The 20,691-nt window shown below is 32.6% G+C and overlaps 3 protein-coding genes across 6 annotated transcripts in view; 2 read left to right on the top strand and 1 right to left on the bottom strand.

Annotated features, from left to right (window-relative positions):
- LOC127879193 (uncharacterized) overlaps positions 1-20,691 on the top strand; it is a 341,912-nt gene that overhangs the window by 141,445 nt on the left and 179,776 nt on the right. The gene's annotated exons all lie outside the window — the stretch shown is intronic.
- Positions 1-20,691, top strand: part of LOC127879229 (glutathione S-transferase-like) — a 252,638-nt gene that overhangs the window by 193,057 nt on the left and 38,890 nt on the right. The gene's annotated exons all lie outside the window — the stretch shown is intronic.
- Positions 13,811-20,595, bottom strand: LOC127879188 (uncharacterized). The gene is made up of 7 exons (XM_052425885.1): positions 20,472-20,595; positions 19,808-20,143; positions 18,722-19,138; positions 18,553-18,603; positions 16,737-16,868; positions 16,422-16,467; positions 13,811-16,056 (listed from the first exon to the last, which is right to left on the bottom strand). Exons 1-7 carry the CDS (start codon positions 20,536-20,538, stop codon positions 15,978-15,980), a joined length of 1,128 nt encoding a protein of 375 aa, XP_052281845.1. The 5' UTR covers positions 20,539-20,595; the 3' UTR covers positions 13,811-15,977.

The following is a 20,691-nucleotide window of genomic DNA, read 5'->3' as shown; positions in this document are numbered from 1 at the left end:
TCTATTTTGGATACAAAATAAAACGAGTTGTCTCGTCGCGAGTTCCCGAGTCTTAAGTCACGTGATACAATCTGTCGCCTTATTGTTCATTTTCGGTCGAATATAAGTTTATGCACCATACTTATAAACGCGGATGCAAAAAACTGGTGAATCTGAATACATTAGAAAGCATACTACAACCCTAAGCATACAACTGTTAGATCTACATGCAGCCCAACATTTAGTCATGTTACTTTTTAAAAGCTTCACAATAAGAAGGACAATTTGAAGTTTGAACATTATCAATAAGCGCCGGAGGTTTTCATCGGTAGATGACACTTACCGGTAATTCTCTTACGAATAAAATGTGTTTCATTACATATTGCAATTTTTAAACTTTTAATCAAAACACAAAAAAGGCAGATGAAACACTAATGACAATTATTTTATTTGCTCTAATTGTAATTGTAAATCAAGTTGATATCAAAGCAATTACTTTATAGAGTATGTTCATTTGCACTAAATTCAATGACACTGCGTCCCCAGTGAAGGTGAGCCAATGAATTGCTCTCCAAAAAGGAACGCGTTCGCCTTCCTGTACTTATTTTCCGTTAAGTTGACAAAAACAAGTGTTATAGCACTAACCTCCCACAGTCACAGGCACACCAACCTTAAGGTCATAATCTGCTTCATCAATTGAAAAATACCGACCGCTGTTAACTTTACGCCGTTAATCATCGCCTCCTGCATCATCCGTGTATCCAGTTACACGAAGCTGATACTTGTAAGACTATGATGAATTACTGACTTACAATACAGCGCATAAGCGGAATTTCGCTTTCATCCATCGAAAGTCACCATATCTATCCTCATTTCTCTCGGTTTTCCTTAATCATCTGGTAGATATACTCATTGTCCAATCAGAATTCACCACTGAAGTCTCCGGAGCCAGCAATTGTTATCTGCCGAAGTGCGGTGTTGGAATCTACAGACCCGTATTTTCTCCACTGTATAACTTTCCGTCCATTGTTTGTGGAGTCTACATCTCAATAAACTTTAAAGCTGTCTAGGAACTCATCGGGATATACATGTATTGTATATTCGCCACTCATAATAATTAATCCATCACAATCAATGGAGTGGAATTCTTTTGACGCCGAAGTAACGTTTCGGTTTTGTCATTCAATATCATTTTACGTTTTAAGTTTGGCAGTATGTAATGTTATCCGAGATAATTCGTGTAACGTATTCAAAGAAAGATTTGTCAATGACTCATTTAAATTAATTAACCCGTCTTTGAAGTAAGAACGCATGTTTTTATCTGTTTGACAAACAACATAGCTAATGTGAACAACCATTGTTTCATTTTTACTAGTGTCTATTTCTGAACGAAATGTTTTTCAGCGCTGTTTAATATAGAGTCAACGTCATAACACTTTTTGCTGACTTCCGATTTCAAAATCATAGTGTTTCTTCATTTTGTGAAATTTCTTCCGAAGAATCATGTTCTAGACAAGTATTTTGTTCTCAAATGCCTTTCTTCTTTCAGATCTTTTTGTAAATTACGCAATTCAGCTCTTACGTCTTCAATGGCATCATTTGGAATCATAAATACACTTTTTCAAGTCTTTCAATCTTTTAAGAATTATCGATGTGTCGATGTTTCTCTCGTGCAGCGATAGATGTACATATTTTCTGCTACAAAAACACAGATCATGAAATCGCGTTTTTTTTTCGATCTACTATGATTTAAAGATGATGTCAGGTACCATATTGTATATGGATAACTACGTATCGACTAGAATATATTCCTAAGACAGTTTGTAAAGGTATTCGATACTTTATCTTGCTATTAAAAGAATCTTATTTTATCTATATTATTATTTTTGGAAAATTCCGAAAGTTCCGAAAAATTTCATTTTAAAATAATCTATCAATGATGTTTATTGATTTATATCTGACTAATGGTACTTCGCGTTATGTGCACAACTATGCTGTTCTTCCAATTTATAGAAAATCTCAAAACTTGACGTTTTCTGCTCATGTGATTTCCACCGTTATCTACCTTAATATACTTCAAATTGTTTTGTTAATGCTCTGTTCGATATAAGTCCGGTCTTCTAGTTGAACTCGGATTTTCAACGCTTCGAATATTCCGAGGCCGAGATTGGTAACTGGTGTAAAAAGGTTCCATGCTGTCACTGTTGTCATCTGGCGTCCTTCATGGCGTCAATAGAGCGGTCATTGATTACGTCGAGCCTTAATTGCAGGTAGTGAGCACCCCGGTTTAGATAATAAAAAAAGATCCCTGATTTATAATTTTATATTTTCTGAATATGACGCATATCACATTTGTAACATAAGATGACTGAAGTGGTGGGTCTATCACATATCCACCATAATATTTCATTTGTCATTACAATTTATATTGTCATACAAGATATATCTGTACGGTAATGTATCATTAAACTATCCGTCATGTAAGCTTAATTCCGCGGTATTATCTCTATTATGGTTAGTTCAGTTCATGAATATACATAGAAGTTAAAATAAATTCATGTTAAAACACCTATTACGACAACAAAGGTATTCATCAAACTTTTCAAATGATCGAATACTTAATATAATTTGTAAAACGTGATTTTGTTTTTTATGTGATTTTTTTTTGTACTGAAAACCATTAACAGGAATTTAGTTCTGATCATATCGCTATTAAAAAGTATCTTTTCAGTGAACGACATTTACAATGTTACCTCTGTCCAAAAGACCAAAGTGGTTGTGCCAGACCAGCTTTAAGATCAATATAAGAGCTTAATCTCTGCCAATGCTGACTTGCTGCCTCTTTTAAAGTGCATTTTGTCTTTAAAGAGTTAACATTAACGTTAAAATAATTAACACATTTGATCATGAGACTGCGGTTTGTCATTTATTTTCTCTAAGCTTTTGAAAAGTGGAAGAGTAAAATGTCTTATACTCACGTATTTAACTGGTGCTATGCATAGCATTTATGTACATTTCGAAAAGGGTCAATTTGTAAAGAAATGTGCTAATATTTTTTATAAAAAAAGATAAACAACCAACCAAATTCAAAACGCACATTACCTCAAGACCTGGAAGAATTTTACTTGTAATTTGAGTCCCCGTTTGATAGGGGGATAAGCACTGCGATCAGTTTGTCGGTTTATGTTTTGGCTATTGCTTTTATCCTTGAGTTAAACATGCTGATCAGTTGTATTTATTACACACGATGATCAATGACACGAACCATATTTGCGTATTCAATCATATTGCACTTCTATCAGTTTAATTCGACCTTTATCGGATTAAAATTGTTATCATATCAACCTATTGCCAGATATTGGTGATGATTGTGATTGTTATGGCGACGGTATTTAACATCAGTGAAGGTGCAGTATTGTACTGTAATAGCCATTGTACGTCATACCCTCGCTAATGCTTAAAATGCTTAACGTAAATTGTATGATAGCATTTAACCTGACATGTATCCTCTTTTATCCGTCTTTTTTTACATTTATAAATTCGGTAAACTCACCTTATTTGAAATGCCTATAAAGGTATTGAACATAACTTTCTATTTAACTTGAAACGGCTTACGAAAAACTTTGTGAACCCAAAATTTTTGCAAACTGAATTTCCATTTATCTTCAAGATTCGCCTGTTTGGGATAAAGTATGCGATCAAATCCTCATTTTCGATCAATAACTGATTAATTACGCTGCATTGATGCGTGTTAATTATATTTATGTGCACAATTGTCCTTACCATGGGATTTTTATTTTTTAATCATGTGCATTTTTTGTTTTAGAATCAAACGGATGCATTTAAATTTTAGTTACTTTATTAAACGAAGATATGATGTGCGAAGATAGATAGGGGTTAGCAGTATCTTAATACTGTGGATTAAATTAACGATAACCAAAGGTGGACCTTACAAAGTCCAGTATAAGATACTCTTATCGCTATAAAATTACATAATGCATTCACTGCATTGACACTTAGGCCAAATAAATACATTAGAAGCCAATGTTGATTTTCAACTGAGAGTAAATAATAAAATGTAATTTTGGAGGCTATATGTGTGGGCAATCTGTTTTCTATTGGTTTAAACAGTACATAATAAACATATGTCACATAACGTGCAATCATATGATTATAATTTATTAAATCCGTTATACGAGTTAAATTGCTTTACTCAATACCTTTTAATTAATATAAAACAGTTTTTATTGAAAGATGTCACAATGATGCTTAATTAAACAATTTACATAGTTTCCTCTCATGTGTATTCTTTTTGTGAGAAATTGAAGCAAGTGACAGCCAATTATAATAACAAACATAATAAATAAATAATAATAATAAATTATAATAATAATACAAATAAAAAATAATAAAAATAAATAAAATTACATATCCCGTCATCACCACTGTTGTTATTGTTCAAGTATTTTGGTGACGTTTTTCTTTCTTTTATTTGGTAAACCACTTGTCATGATGAAATGTGGATAATTTAAACCAATAAGCATAATACAATCTTTAAGTACATCACGAGTATGTTTAACAATCCAGTACTTGCAACATTCTCATAACTCAAGCGGTTTCGATATAATCAGCTCAAAGTCCGAGTTAACTAGACGATAGTTGAATTAGTTTGCGTTAAGTTATCGTGATTATCCGTGTAGGTTCGCAAATGCATGATATCGTCTGCATCAATTACAACGTATGTAAAATCGGTAGTTTACGTGTTCCGAGTTGCGTCTCCGGAATATACCGAGCATTTAAGCGTTTCTTCACGCCCCCTTTTCGGATGCTGATCGTCATATGGTATAACGTCAACACAAAGCAAGGATTGTTTGAGTATTTCGGGTGGACTCCCCCCCCCCTTGCGGGGCTGCCAGGTGAATGGTGATAATGAATAGAGACTGGTATGTTACAAAAATGTTATTATGATTGTTATTTATATTTTTAGTCTTTACCTAGGTTATTTAAGTTAAACCTTTGGAACATTTATGCTCAATTCACTCGTTAGATCAGTTCACTTTTTGTTGCTTTAGAAATTTAATGTGAACTTAAAATAAAACCGTTTATATAAACGTAGACTAATTGATCATGTGCATTCTAAATTTTATAATATTGGTTATAGTGATAATTATCAAAACACAAAGTTCTATATCGCCGATAATCGCCGATCATTGTTTGTTGTTATGCCATCTTTATTCGTTAACAATTTACTTTCAGTTTCTGCTTGATCACAGCTTTAACATTTTCAAATTGTCGCTTCTTGCTTGCTTAGTTATTTAAGTTTTCGTTAAAGGAAAATATTGACACGTATATACATGATTAATGAAAATAAATTGGTTGACAATACTATACCTTTGTGGAAGCAAAATATAATGTAAACTCTTAAACAAAACGAATGCACACTTTTTTTTAGGTAATAACTAGACTATTATAAGTGTCAGTGCTGTTCGTGTTTTGATTAAACCTGTATTTATTATACACATCAACACTCAAAATGACTGTTTGAAACTTTAAATTTTCGCTGCGTTTGACCACCTAATCAAACCTTGTGTTTCAGAGGTTCATGCCGAACATCCAATTCAGACGCGATAGTTTAGTGCGATCCTTATGGGTTGGGGCACACTCAAATGCAAACGGAAACATGCGATTGGCAAGAAACTAGCTTATATTCAACGATAACTATGTTCTGTCATCAACTGACCGAATCGTTTTTTCCCCTGACCAGAACACACGTAGCTGAGTTGTTTCCATGGTAACACGAACCGTTCTTGGATTATTACTTTAGGCATAGATTGTAGAGCTCCAACGATTTGATCCGATGCATCGAAAATCGGTTCGAAATGCGTCGATTCGATTACGATACCAAACCTACCAAATTCGATTCGATTCTTTAACATATAGACATATAAACATATATATATATATATATATATATATATACATATATATATATATATATATATATATATATATATATATATATATATATATATATATATATATATATATATATATATATATATATATACATAGATACGTAAAGCTCGCTGTATTCTGACTATTTGATACGGAGAGGTGTAGGTTTTATCTTTACTTGTTATTACGACGCGCGCGATTGGCTGCTTATTACTTAAGTCATTCAATCAATAAGCGCGTTACGGCCTACTTTCGGAAAAAGCGTCAAAATGGCTGAACATGTTGCGGCCTACAAATTGAAATTAATGGACGCGCCTAAGAAGCTAAAATAAAAAAGTGGCAGTATTTTGGGTTTCGGATGGTAGCCCTCCCGATAAAGCAAAGTGTAAACTGTGCTTTACGGATGCAAACATAACGTTGATTTAGCAAGACTAAGAGGTAGCACAAGTGCAACTACTCAAGTCGCCAGCCAGAAAAGTAGTTCTGTGTCTGTTCGGAATTTGTTAAGTTTATTAGAGAATGTGCTTTGTCCCACAGGTAACAGGTGATGCTGTCTCAGCACAATTGTAGACATGCGTGTAGCGGTTTTGGACATAGGTATATTAGTGATAGTACGATCACTCCACTGACTCCAGATGTTCGTATGATTATTTATTTAATTTTATATTATTGTGTATTCTACACAATCTTCAAGTCAGAAGTTTTTTATATTAAAATTGAGTCCTAATTTGCTATTCTTTTTTTATGTATTTTATTGAAATATCGACATAGTTTGAAAGACAATTGGCAGTTTCTTGCAAAATATTTCTTACAAATGTTTATTTAACACACGTTCAACCGTTTTTAAAACACTGTTGAACCAACCAAACTATATCAAACAAACACACAAATGCCCAAGATATCTAGGTATGCGACACTTAAACAGACATGTTTATTTGAGACAGAAGAGTGAACATATGATAAAACTAGGTTTGAAGATGAATCGAATCGAAAAAATCGGTATCGGAGTGTCTATAATCGAAATCGAATCGAATCGAGCTGTTGGTGAATCGTTGCAGCTCTAATAGATTGTAACATTTTAACGAATGATCAACATGTGACGTTCATGCATTTTTATTATAGGTTTAATATATACGAGATGTCGATTAAACAGTTGTGTCATTGTTAAAGATAGTAATGAACCTTTGCTGATCATGTTAAAGTTGTTTGCGAACATTAGACCTCCTTTATAGTACAATTTATCGTCCAAACATACCCTGAATTTACATGGTGGTGAACATAATGCCATAAACAAAATTAAGGCCGTCTTCTGATCTATAATGTCCGAATTCTTATTGTTGAACTCATAACTGACAGTGTCAATAATGTCCTTAAATGACAGAGACGATTGAAACAGAATATAGGAAACAAGACAGCTTGTTGAAAGTAGCAAAGTGCTTTCAATAGTAATTACAATTGCCACAGATTTTTGTCTGTTGGCTCAGAATGACATAAGGAAGAAAGGAAGGAAAATATAATGTACTTTTCAACCAGTTTTTGTTTGAACAAATTGTGACTTATAACCATGCATGTCTTGCTAAAGTTCGAGAATATATTAGCGTTAACATGAAATGTACGCGTAAAACGTGTGATTACTTTTTTGTTTTTGATAGTCGTATTGTTAAGACGAACACAATTCGAAAAACAAACAACACCATACTTAAGGCACTCTAACGCCATAGCATCGTTAAACAAGAGAATGTGTTTGTCATTCAGTCACGATCACTGTTTCTATTTGTATGACCACACACTACATTTTGAGTTGCGTGTCATTATACCTTATTATTATTTCCTTTATAACTTATTACTAATGTCCAGTTGCGTAACGTTCTGTGCGTCAAAGTATTATTGTCCCAGTATATGTATGTATGTTTTTGACATTCATATTCTGTCATCTCGTTTGTGCAAGCTTTAAATTACTTGTTTATTACACATTTTGCGATTCCCATCGTAGTCATATACATTTAAAAAATCTATCCATTGAATAATTCAATTTAGTGCTGATTATGGCTAAGCTTTAGATTTATACTTTGTATAACAGTTTACTAGTAAATTATAATATATGTATGCATAGTGACTCTTATTATGGTGTCGGTATTTATACTTTTCATAATAGCTTTTTTCACGATATTATTTATTGCACGTAAATACCATACAGCAATTTTGTAATCACTCTAGCGCTATTTATACGTATCATTATATTATGTTGATATAATATATTAGATCTATGTTTACATCTGAATATATTTTATGTTAAAAGCATTCGCGATGCCAAAGTTCAAATTGTATATAGCCATATAACTATGTAAAACACACTGTAGTCTGATTTAAAAGCCTAGTATAAATTTGTAATCTATGAATATATGATTTTATTTAAAGCATGTGTTGAGTACTGAATCAAATTTTAAAATGATAGTAAAACTAAATATATATATATATATATATATATATATATATATATATATATATATATATATATATATATATATATATATGTGTGTGTGTGCTTTAAGCCAATATGGGGACAGGGCATTTTGTTTGTATGAGATACTTAAAGTAGAAAATACGAGAATGTTACTGTTGCGAACTTTTGTAATGGAATCGTTTGAAAATCGATAATATGTATATGTTTAATTTGCAATAAAATGCAAAGTGCAATAGGTTTCTACCAAGCATATGCTTGAATGCTTTTATTTTTGAAACAATAACGTTTTTGTAATGTTTAAGTGTCAATGAAATTTAAACATATTGAAGCAGTATTATCCAATATAGAAATACTCCTTACATTGTTGCTATTTACAAGCAGTATAGTGAAAACTTTGCAATCTTTACCTCAAAATAACTATTTTATTGAATAAAAATGGCAAAATACTGGTGCAATGTAAATGAGTATATATGTAGTTTTGGGTGTCATGTATAATTATTTGTACCTATAGTCTATGAAGGTTATATATTTGTGTAAATAAGAAATTCTCGATATTATAATACCATAAACCTGTATATAGTTGTATATTTAGTTTTAGCATAGATATTTGACGATATATGAGAAATATTTAAATAAATTGTTTAGGCACATAATAGACTAGTAATTTGTTATCTATTTCATCATCAATAACACTTTACTTTTAAATTCACGAAACGTGCGTTATTATTTGTTAAACATTATAACTATTTGACAGAACATCAATATTTATAAGTATTGGAAATAAATAATATATTTGCAATTAAGTAATTACAATTATTAATACGATCGTCGGATTCACTTTAACTTGTTAGATAATTGTCCTAGGACAACTGCTTTTTCGTGGACCATTAGTCAGTCTGGTCGGCCGGTGTTAGTACAATGCGTTTTATTATTTAATTTTTGTGACAATAAAAAACATTGTTATTTAGTAATTGATTTCTTGAATTGTTTGTATTGATTAATTGACAGTTTAACGTATTTTTTCCCATTCTTTTTTGTATTAAAATGTTGTGTTTCATCATATTTTAATTGCTTGCAATTTAAAGATCAAAAGCAGATGACTTGCACAAAATTTATATTCTGACGTTTTTTTTTTTGTTTTTTTTTTAGAATAAAATGCTACCTCGTTGATATATTATTGACTATTAATTATGAAACAAAAGCTTCATTAGAATAAACAAAATCTTTTAATGATGGCTTTAAAACAAAACAACAAACGGAAAAGTAAATCATACCAAGATTTCTAGACAAAAAGGAGTTTTGGGATGAATTTTAGGAGAAAATAAATGTCTAACCCTCAACTGTGAGACTGTCCTTTGATGTTTGTTATGCCATGCATTTATCCTTTCTGTCGCCCTCCGCAAGGGGTTACGATGGTAACGGAGCTCTTAACGCTGTATTGTGATATGACATGTGCATTCATGCACTCACTGTAACGTAGAGTAAAATTAGCTACTTATATTTTAGATGCTAGTGACTATAGTTTTGCACTCAACTATTTATTGAAATAATCATACACAGATTGCGATTCAGTTTGAACCATTTAAAAAATATATCAGTTTGTTTCATGATGTAGCCATATACGCACTATAAATAAGGTTATTACAAATGTCAGTACTTTGCTCAAGTGACGGTTTTCAAATTATTTACCAAAATACAAATTATCACACTAATTTATTTTACCGAAAATATGACAAGTCGTTTGCATAAAGAATCGCAAATTGTTATTTGTGACAAAGAGTTTAACTACTGGTAACTTCTTAACGTTTAAAAAAGTTTCACATTTCAGCAACAAAAATGCCATTCGTTCGAAGGTCTTTTAAAATGTTTGCATCGTCTTTACTATTTGGACTTAATGCCGTATTTAATCAATGACACACTTGTAAGAATTGTTAAATTATATAAATGTAGGTAATTATGTGGTAACATTATGTGAAACGAGACTTAGTTTAGTTTTACTTTGTCATTCAGAGTGCGATCATTCCTGTAATAAATATTTTATTAATGTGTTCGTGATGCTTTTTAGTACAACGCTATTTGATATTTGATTGTATATATTTAAATATAGTCGGTACCTCAATACTCACATGTAAACATGTTTTGATAATAAAGTAAATTTAATATCACAAAAAAGCAGTTTTTTGTTTCATTGTGTTAATTTCTAATAAGTAAGTAAATCAAACTCGACTCGATATCAGTATATTCATACGCTTACTGTTTCAGTTATCGAATATGTTTTAACTTCCCCATGTTCTGATAATGATACATACGGGAGTATATGATTTATTCGCATTGCTATAAGCAGTTCTGATACGCAAGCGTGTCGGAAATGCTTAACTAAAGAAACGTTTGAAAATAGCTTAATACAATTTGAATCTATTCGACGTTGTTCCATTTTGTTTTCTGTGAATCACCGTTTTGATCCAATACCGTCTAACTGTGACACTATATTAACGGTGCATTTATTCATCAATATATGCTGCATAATATGACACACCATGCTTACTTAATGGATTACTTTTATTATTTGTATAACCACCAACATTTTACTTTCAAATAAGAAGGCCAAGATGGCCCTCGAGCTCCCAACTTTGTAATGGGGCGTGACCAGTTTCGAAACAGTTTGCTCGTCGTTCATAATCTTGGACGCTGCGGATGTGTTTTCGAACAAATTACTAAATTAATTAACTCATCGGTCACTAGAGCTGTAACGGTTCGGTTCGATGCATCGAAAAACCGGTTCAACGCCGCCGAATCTATTTCGATATCAATACGGCCAATTTCGATTCAGTGCAATCCCGATTGGTCCGCATTTTAAACCTTACTTTCCAAATCCGTCGTCCAAATTTGTAATACGTCTTGTGACTGGTCAATATCCAATATTGTCACGACTCTGACTTTTGTGAAAGTAAAATATCTTCGGAAGCTGTAGCGAATCGTGTCAAGATAAATTTCTTTTAGTTAAGAAGAGAAAAATAAACACTTTTTATAAACTTTGTCAAACATATCATTTATTATTTTCATCATATCACACATTTATGAACATAATACATTTATGTCAATGATAACATTACATGAGAAAAGTTAGAGTTAATAGTTAATAATTATGTTAAAATTCTGCAAGTTTTCTGTTAAAATTCTGCAAGTTTTCTGTTAAAATTCTGCAAGTTTTCTGTTAAATTTCTGCAAGTTTTTCTGTTATATTTGTATGTTATTTCTTTTTCTTATGAGGTTGTTAATTACAAACCATCAACTTTCAAAGCTTTTGTCTTTCTTTTATTCTCATATTCTTGCGTTACCACCTACCGACCCAACCGTTCTAGTTAGAGTGATTCAAACTCAGAACTCACGGCCTTTTATACTCTCAGAAATTATGTTACCGCAGAATTCTGCTAAGTATTAGAATGTCATAACGTGAACAGCAGAAGACTGACAGAATCACCAATAACTTTGGATTGTTCAATGAAAAATATAACATTTCAATATGTATTAACAATATAATATATAATACTACATAAATTACCTGCATTTTTGCTATTTTAATTGCAAATAGTATTTTAAAACAATAAAAATTGATACAGTATAAAAACAGTTGACAGCATATTGTTTACGTAATAGTGACGTCATTCTCAGCTACAACGCCACCTAGGGTTAAATAACACTAAGGGAACATGTGTACAATAACTTTACAAAAATCTGGATTTAAACTCAAACAATCGCGTAGCTGGTAATCCAGGTAAATTTTCAAGTCTGTTATCATTATAGTCTCATACAATACTATAGCTTAACTGCAGATAGCATTCGAAACATAGGTTAAATATCAAACATAAATAAACATTACCCCACCCACTAAGGTATACATGTGTTACAATATGGCATTCAATGAATGAATGAATAGCATGCTGAGCATTACATCAGCCGGTTAAATGGCTTCTTCAACCGCGCTGAAAGACGCACCGTCAAAATTAAAATCAAAAGTATGGGAACATTTCGGGTTTCGCGAAGGTTTTGATGCAATGGCAACTGTCAAATTGTGTTTTGTTGACGTAAGTTACTCTTAATCTTGAAGCACTACAAATTTGAGGCAACATTTAAAGAGAAAACACTCGGCTGATATTTCAGATGTGATGCATTGTACATTTTATGTTATTTAAGAATTACTCAACCGGAAGTTTTGTTCAATAAATTTGTTACAGTGTTGCGTTTTTAAATTTAAGATTTGATTTAAGAAAATTAAACACTTTAAATGTACAACATAATAAGTTAATAACAAATACAAAAAATGCCCTGGACAAACCAAACATGAAATAATTTGCAAAATAAGCAGCAAATAGTTTAATTTGAATCGAATCGAAAATAATCGAATCGGACCATTTGGTATCGAAATCGAATCGAATCGAATGATGGGCGAATCGTTACAGCTCAATCGGTCATCACTTATCGCTTTACTAAAAATAGCTGGCAAAGGTTTTGCCTCCTTTGTTCGTTTCCAGAATTTTACCGGAGCATTACTGTGTTCTATAAGTTCCTGACGTTTTGGATTAGAAACATGGCTCTTCTTTTATTTCTAAATACGCATGAAATCGTTCCAATTTTGGAGTATTATCATCGAAGTCTGTCTCATTGTTTGATAGCCGAACCTTTCTAAGACTACCATGCTTCGGATTCGCACAGGCAGTATCCCACCATAGTGGTTGCCTATATAACTAAACGCATGCGCAGGCCTTCCGTGCACTGCTTCATTTTCCATTTAAACACTCTCCGGCATTTTGTATTAAATAAATTAAATTCTTAAGGTGTTGTGTACAGCTAAACACCACATGCTGTGAGTTGAAATTATTCTCTTTATAATGGTAAGCCGTTTCTTACTTCGCCTCTGAAAAACTGTCATCGCTTTCATTCAGATTTGTTTGCATATTCATGTTTCAATGGGAAGTGATCTGAAATATCGTTATTTAGCACTTTACAAAATATCGTTTAAGTTTCGTTGATGCAATCAATAATTGATTCTACTTTTGTCATCGTTAGCTTATTATGTTCTTGAAAACGTCCTTTTAGCACGTGCATATAACGTCTTTGCTTTTCCTTGATATACTGAAACTATCACAATGATATTTTAAATCAGCATTTATAAAGTCAATGCTGTCGCCAAATGTAAAATCAAGCGTATTTCAAATTCTAGCCACAAGATTGTCACCAAGATCACTTTTTGACCCAATTACAACGCCGGATATTGTAAGGACAAAACTAAACATATGCAAGGTTTACAAGTTAATATGTTTAAAAAAATGGTCGCTTTGGTTACAAAAATAACAAAACTATGTATCCTGCGACAACTCAAAAAGTACTTTAACTAGATTCAACAAGCACTGATGAAGTCGATATTTATTTTCTAATTAAAGGTTTTATTACATGTTTTGAACAGTGAACATATGAAAAAACAACAAATAATTCAAACACACATTTAATATTTACACTTACCGTAATTTTCGTGTTCTGGTAAAAAAAGAATAATTTCACAACAATACATTTGAATGGATTGCTTATATTATTAGTATACTCAGTATGACTCTTGTATTACAATTATACCGCGAACAATATCAGTGTGCAGAACACATGTAGTATGCTATTACTAACAATACATGGTATAGTATTTTCCTTATTATTTAAGGTTTTCTTCATAAATTATGTGTCAATACTGAATGTATCAAATAACAGTATGACTATTGTATTTAAATTCGTCAAACAAAAAGGCCTTTACTTTTAAATATAATATAACATGCAGTGACACCCCAGAAACGTACAACATAAATCTCTCATAAACGTACAATGTTATATTCTGGGAAAAGCGCCAACTAACGGTTAATGCAAAGTATTTGGGCTAACCGAACCTCACACAGAATTTTTTTTTCTAAAACGGTCTAAATCAGATGTACCTTTGCGGAATAACAATTAAAAAATAAATGCTAACATATTGACGCGTAGAACGAACACTACACACCACAATTACGTGTTATAGTAGTATTCGGTAAAAGAAACATAATAGCTTTAATTATCTGTTGCAAGCAGAATCATGATGAACTCGGGACAAGATTAACTGCTGGTACTATCAGAGTTTTGATGAAAAGTGACGTATGCAGGTCAAAGTCGGTCACAGGTAAAGAAAGCGTTGATAAATATGGAATGGTTTCAGCAGTAATGGCAAGGAAACACGAAAATTGTACAAGTCAATACGATTCATAAAATAGTACATGCCATAATTAGAAAAAAATCATTGTTAAATAACTCAAATCAATACGAAGTCATCTAAAAAGGTTACTGTAAAAATAACGTGTATGTTTAAATATTCAAGTCGAACCTGAACCTTCACAATCGACAATAATCCTCTGTGATAAATTCAGTTACTCTTGAGCTATCCTTTTTGTGATTGCATCTCTATGTTATCATTTATGTAATTCTTGTGTTTACGATGTTGCTTGCAGTCATTACTCTCCCACAATTTTCGCCCAACATATACTTCGTAGATTGAGAAAACGTCATTCAACTGATCTATTGCATCATTGCTACACAAGGCAAGCCAATGTCTCGTACGTGATACACATTTCAACATGCAACTCATTAATTATCTAATGCTCCCCCGACCCTCATCAGTTTATCAGACATACCATGTCAACTGTTTTAAGAGTAATCGTCAATATTTCAATATTGAATGGATTGTTTGCTAAATGAACAAATTTGTGTTCAAATGTTATAATTTGTAACATAATCTGAATTTATTTCGTGATGGTGAAATGTTAAATACACATTGTTCCTTGTTGATGTCACCAATCTCTCCTACATGCGTATTTTGTGGTACGTCAATCGCTAAATATTTGAAGTTTCTTTTATTTCATTTCAATAGGTTTTACGTTTAAACTTCATTTAAAGAATGGCATAATCAATAAAATAAATGGTTGGTTTGTTGTATCAGACTCGTCCGAGGTATGGCATGACTCGGCTTTTCCTTCTCTTTATCACACACGCCTGATATCACGTCTTTATAAACATCTCCATAAATATCAGCAGATAAAAAACACGTATGATATCACATTATTTCAAAACGTCATTAACAATACATTTTCTATTAACATCTCCATAAATATCATCACAAAAAAACCCACATTGCATCGTATGTTTAAGTCTTATTTAATATATATTATATAATATATAAATATATTAATTATTTATATACAGTTGTATATACAATTATCATTTGATGTTACACAACTTATACAATATTTATGGCTTGGAGTAACACATCGCAACTAAAAGTATTAAGCATAAAAAGGAAAGTCCATATGATTGTGCTCAATCTTAGACATGTCATTATGCGCCATGAGCACTGTCGTGTAATTTTGAAAGTCCATATGATTGTGCTCAATCTTTAGACATGTCATTATGCGCCATGAGCACTGTCGTGTAATTTTGAAGCACGTTTGAAATAATAAATGTTTTTATTCGAGATGGTGAATCTCGTTTAATCATAGCCGCTGTGTGTGTTTCACAGGGTCATCCACTCGACGTCATAAGCCTCCTCCACTGATATCTGTCCGTCCAAGCACTTGTACACGCGTTTTGGGCTGCAAACGTACATTTGGACGGATTTGATTGCTTTTTCTGTAGTATAATACTGTACTACATGATTATACGTTGTAGCAATCGATAGTATTGAACGTAATATAATTATATTTTATTTCAACTGTCCGAGTTTTCCTATAAACCCATATTTTAGATCGAACTAAAGGCGAGAAACGTATCTTCACATCAAATTTTGACTGTGATTATTGTACGTAGATAAGAATATTACCGACAACAGCCTAAACATCTCTATTCTTTAACCAAATCTATAGTATATAAAATTTGAGTACTAATCACCCCCTTACTTCAAAATATCGCATATAAATATCTACGCTTGGCAAGTTTCATGGTCAAGGATAATATCTACCTGTTGTTTTCGGACGTTCCTACATCCGTTTGGATTTCAACATCAACTGTCAAGTACGTAACGACTATTATTGATTATGTGAAAGGTTATACTTAAATATGCGTTCATTACCTAAATAACGTAAAGTAAATAACTTAAATATAAATCATTATGTAACAAAAACAGAGTTACAAATCAGAACGTTTAGGAAAAGGATGGTAATTATATGTAAAATGTATAGACTATCTTAAATGTGCATTATTGTTTAGCGATAACACAATTATTTAAAGATATGCATTAGGGATTGAATTTTTGAAACATAACATTTCTACTTACTCTTTTTATTGAATGAAGCTGTAGTGGCCAATGGCCGTCTGCGACAAGCTGCTAGGACAACGATAAGAGCGATGAGCGTCATACCCAACGTAAGGCATATAATTACAATCAGGTCGTTCCTTAGGATGGTAGCTGAGTAGTTAATAAAGAAATGCGTTGTATCTATCCACACAACAGTGGGCATATTTTGAACAATATTACACGATACAGTATTTGGTTTATTTGGGTGATTCTTTACTACGTCCGTTAACCATTGAATTGTTTATGGTTTGAAAAGGCTAACGTAGAAATGCTAGAATGCCTCTCGTCGTTTTGGTTTTTAAAATATAATAATATGAAATTCACCATCAAGCATATATCAGTCTTAAAATACATATTTCTCACACATCTATCATACACGCCAAAGACGAAAACAAACTTTCAAAACGGATGTGTAGTGTTTGACGTTCTGGGTTAGTTTAATTTGAATTCAGCCGCACTATCATGAAAAGTATTACATTGCAAAGTGCAAATAAAAATTGAAGTGCGAGAGAAAACAAATTACGGAGTTTAGAAACAGAACTGTTGAAGGATAATCCATTGCTCACTTTTTTAATGTGATTTTTAGCGTCCGACATTTCTTAATTTCTTGGGAAAACAAGAACTGTTTCTAAAACTTCAAAACGGTATATTTACAGGAACATATCACACGAAGTACTCGATCAAATATTTTAACATTATGCAGCGTTAGGAAGCTGTCAGGGATCTTAACGCTTCATAGGATAAATCCTCGTCCTAGATATTGATTACAAATTTAAGGAAGTAATAACATGTATATGATTACCTTGTATGATATATACTACAATCGGTTAAATACCCGAATATCTACACCTAGTCAGCGCAGCCTGATTTATTAGAGCAGAACAAAATTACAACAGAAGGGGAACCAAATGGAAACTAGTTTTTGTTTTAATTTTAAGCCTGATGGGCAATTAAAAGTATGGCAAATGAAAAGTAACAATCAAATTATTCCCTTGTCAGGCAAGTTACCCTTATGAAGGTGGTGGTGTGGGAGTGCATGTTTTTCACTTGTGTTGGAATGCTGACATTCGTTGTTCGTAAAATGGACTTGGTTAAGCAATTGATAATACCCCGGCTTATTAAGCCCACCATTTTCAAGAGTGAAAAATAACGAGAATCATCGCACATTAATGTGGCCACAATAGCTCTCGGTTTAAACCCCATTACAAATAGTGGTTGTTAATTAATAAAAAATTAAAACACAAGTAACTTAATTAGTTTAAACCTAGTTTTAGCTCGATTGCACAAAAAGTATATTGCTTATTGAAATGCTCTCGAGTCCGTTTCCTGAGACTAAGAAGCAGTAACGCTCCCACACTTGGGATCGAACCCGTGACCTCCGGATCGCAAGGCGGACACCATTTCTACTACACCACGGCGACACCTAGGGACTTACATAATAGACTAATATTTACATACATCGTACATTTATATTCATCAATGCCAATCGGAGTAAGATACAAATAATCCGGAAAGATTCCTTCTTAATATAGTGAGAACATACAATCTATGAAAAGTAAGCACTTAACTGCACACTTTCAGTTTATATTGAGTACAAAGAGAAGCCGTTTTGAAAGTTGCCTTTTTCGAAAAAATATCCGAGGACTATATAAAGCGACTTTCGTTGTATGTTTTGTAATTTATACAAATGAATACAAAGTTGAAATTGTCATTTCAACCTTTTTCTTTATTTGGATAATAACATTTAAATAAGGCAAAGTTATTTGTGTTATGTTTGAGTTCTTTTTTACATTACCTGTAGTTGTATGCGCTTGTGTTGCCTGTCCGATTTGTTGAGCTCTCGGACCTAATAAAATAATGCAATATATCTTAAAGCGTAACACATGTCCGAATAGTAATTCCGCAAAACAATTAAATCAATAAATTCAATATGTTCATAGATATGAAATTGTGTGTTGACTTACCAACAACAATACCAACGCTGCCAGTAACTCCATGGCATAAATGGTTTATTCGGTTGTATGCCAAGCACGTGTAAATGCCGGTCTGATTTGCAGTAAGGTCTCTTAAGACCATATCGTGGTTTGTCCCAATTATGCTGTTGGAATCAAATATCCAATTATTTGAGCGATGTATGTATTGCGAGTTATACGTAAAAGAGTCACACAGGTTCCTTTTTGTGAGCTGGATATCTTTACCCCTGACGAAGATCTTGTTTTTCAGAATGGTTAAACCAAACCTTCGATCTAAAGGCTGGAACAGCCATTGGTATGACGGTCTTGGACTGCCATCAGCATGACACTTTAGTTTGAGGTTCACTGAACCTTCTTCGATTAGCACGTTATCTGGCTTTATAGTGATGGTTACTTCTGTCGGTTTGTCTAAATGCGTAAATGCAGAAAATCCATTAACAATGACTGTAAATGTCTTATCATTTAGTTAAGCAAAGTATGTGTCAGACAGTCTTACAGTCGTATAATAGATAGTTTGAATTTAAATTCTGTCTGCGTTTAAAGTGTACTTATGTTTATGATTTGTTTGCATCAAGCCATGTCAGTGACAAACTTATAAGAACAACTTATGAATCCAGTCTGAAGGTTAACATCTTATTTTGGTGTGAGGAACTTTACGATGCTAATGACATTAATGATAAATAGTCGATGGCTACGAATACGTGTATGTCTTTATGCAGATACATAATTTTAGTATCAGCGAAGCATAATTTTAGTATCGAAAGTTATAACCAGTCAGAATATGTACCCCGTGAGGTCAACCCATTGAGTAATGGGAATACATAAGAAGCTAAAGGGCTATGTATATTGTAACAACAGTACATTCGATATTTATAATCACCATAACGGATCTATTCTTTGTAATAGTTAACTCATTTTAATGCTTATGTTAAATCTGCGAATTTCAGCACAAATCTAAATATGTTTATGTGTAATTATTCCCTGTAATGTTTATTTTATTCTATTTAAGTAGCAGTTTGTGTATTTGAAGTTTTATGCGCGTATACTTAAATATAATGCATTCTATGTAATACCTACACAGAACATGGATTTGTGGTGTTTCCATAAACCCTCGGCGATCTTCATCATTCGGGATAAAGGCTCTAGTTGTGCATCTCACTCTGAACAAGTTCATCTGCTTGGTCAGTGTCAAAGTCAAGGTTGAAATCCAAATGGTGCGATTGCATTGTTGCTGGTGTGTCTCTTGCAGAAGAGACGCATTTGTAACATCTACTGCTATGAGACCGTTGCTTAGGTAATAATACCACATTATGTCCCTGCCTCCTGAACACTTTAAGGTCAGAGAGTTGCCTTCGACAATGTGTTTTAGTGGATGATAGGTCAGGGACATGTTTTCGCATGACGGTACGAAAACTGCAACAGGTGTTTGTTCTCGTAAATGATAGCAATTATAATGTTAAGAACACAATGTAATCTTCACATTAAATCATGGTTCTGCCAACATGTTTCCTGCAATTGCTATTGCACGACATATAATATGTGGAATTTCGTGCTCAGTGTAGAAAAAATAAATGATGGTTCTCAAAATTTCTTACAAAATATAAAATGATAACTAATAATTAGTAATATGCCAATACGTCCAAATCAGATTTATTTCACTTCCTTCGTTTGTTGTACGTAAATAACTAAACAAGTACACGACTGTTCATATCAAGACCAAACAGAAATAAAAGAAACTTGCCTTCATCCATATATTCTGATAATACTGAACATAGTCCTATCATGTAGCAGAACAAGAATAACGCCATGTTTTACATAACTTCTTGCAGCGATGCCTACTTTGTATCCATTGACAGGATGGAACAAAGGAAACCGGACATTTATTGAACAATGGTATGTATATATTTTCATGATTCATAATTGTATAAACTTCTTAGTAGTTAAACTCATCTAACAAACTA

Source organism: Dreissena polymorpha, chromosome 1, assembly GCF_020536995.1.
Source record: "Dreissena polymorpha isolate Duluth1 chromosome 1, UMN_Dpol_1.0, whole genome shotgun sequence".
Lineage (NCBI taxonomy): Eukaryota > Metazoa > Mollusca > Bivalvia > Myida > Dreissenidae > Dreissena > Dreissena polymorpha.
This window is presented reverse-complemented; position numbering and strand designations above follow the sequence as displayed.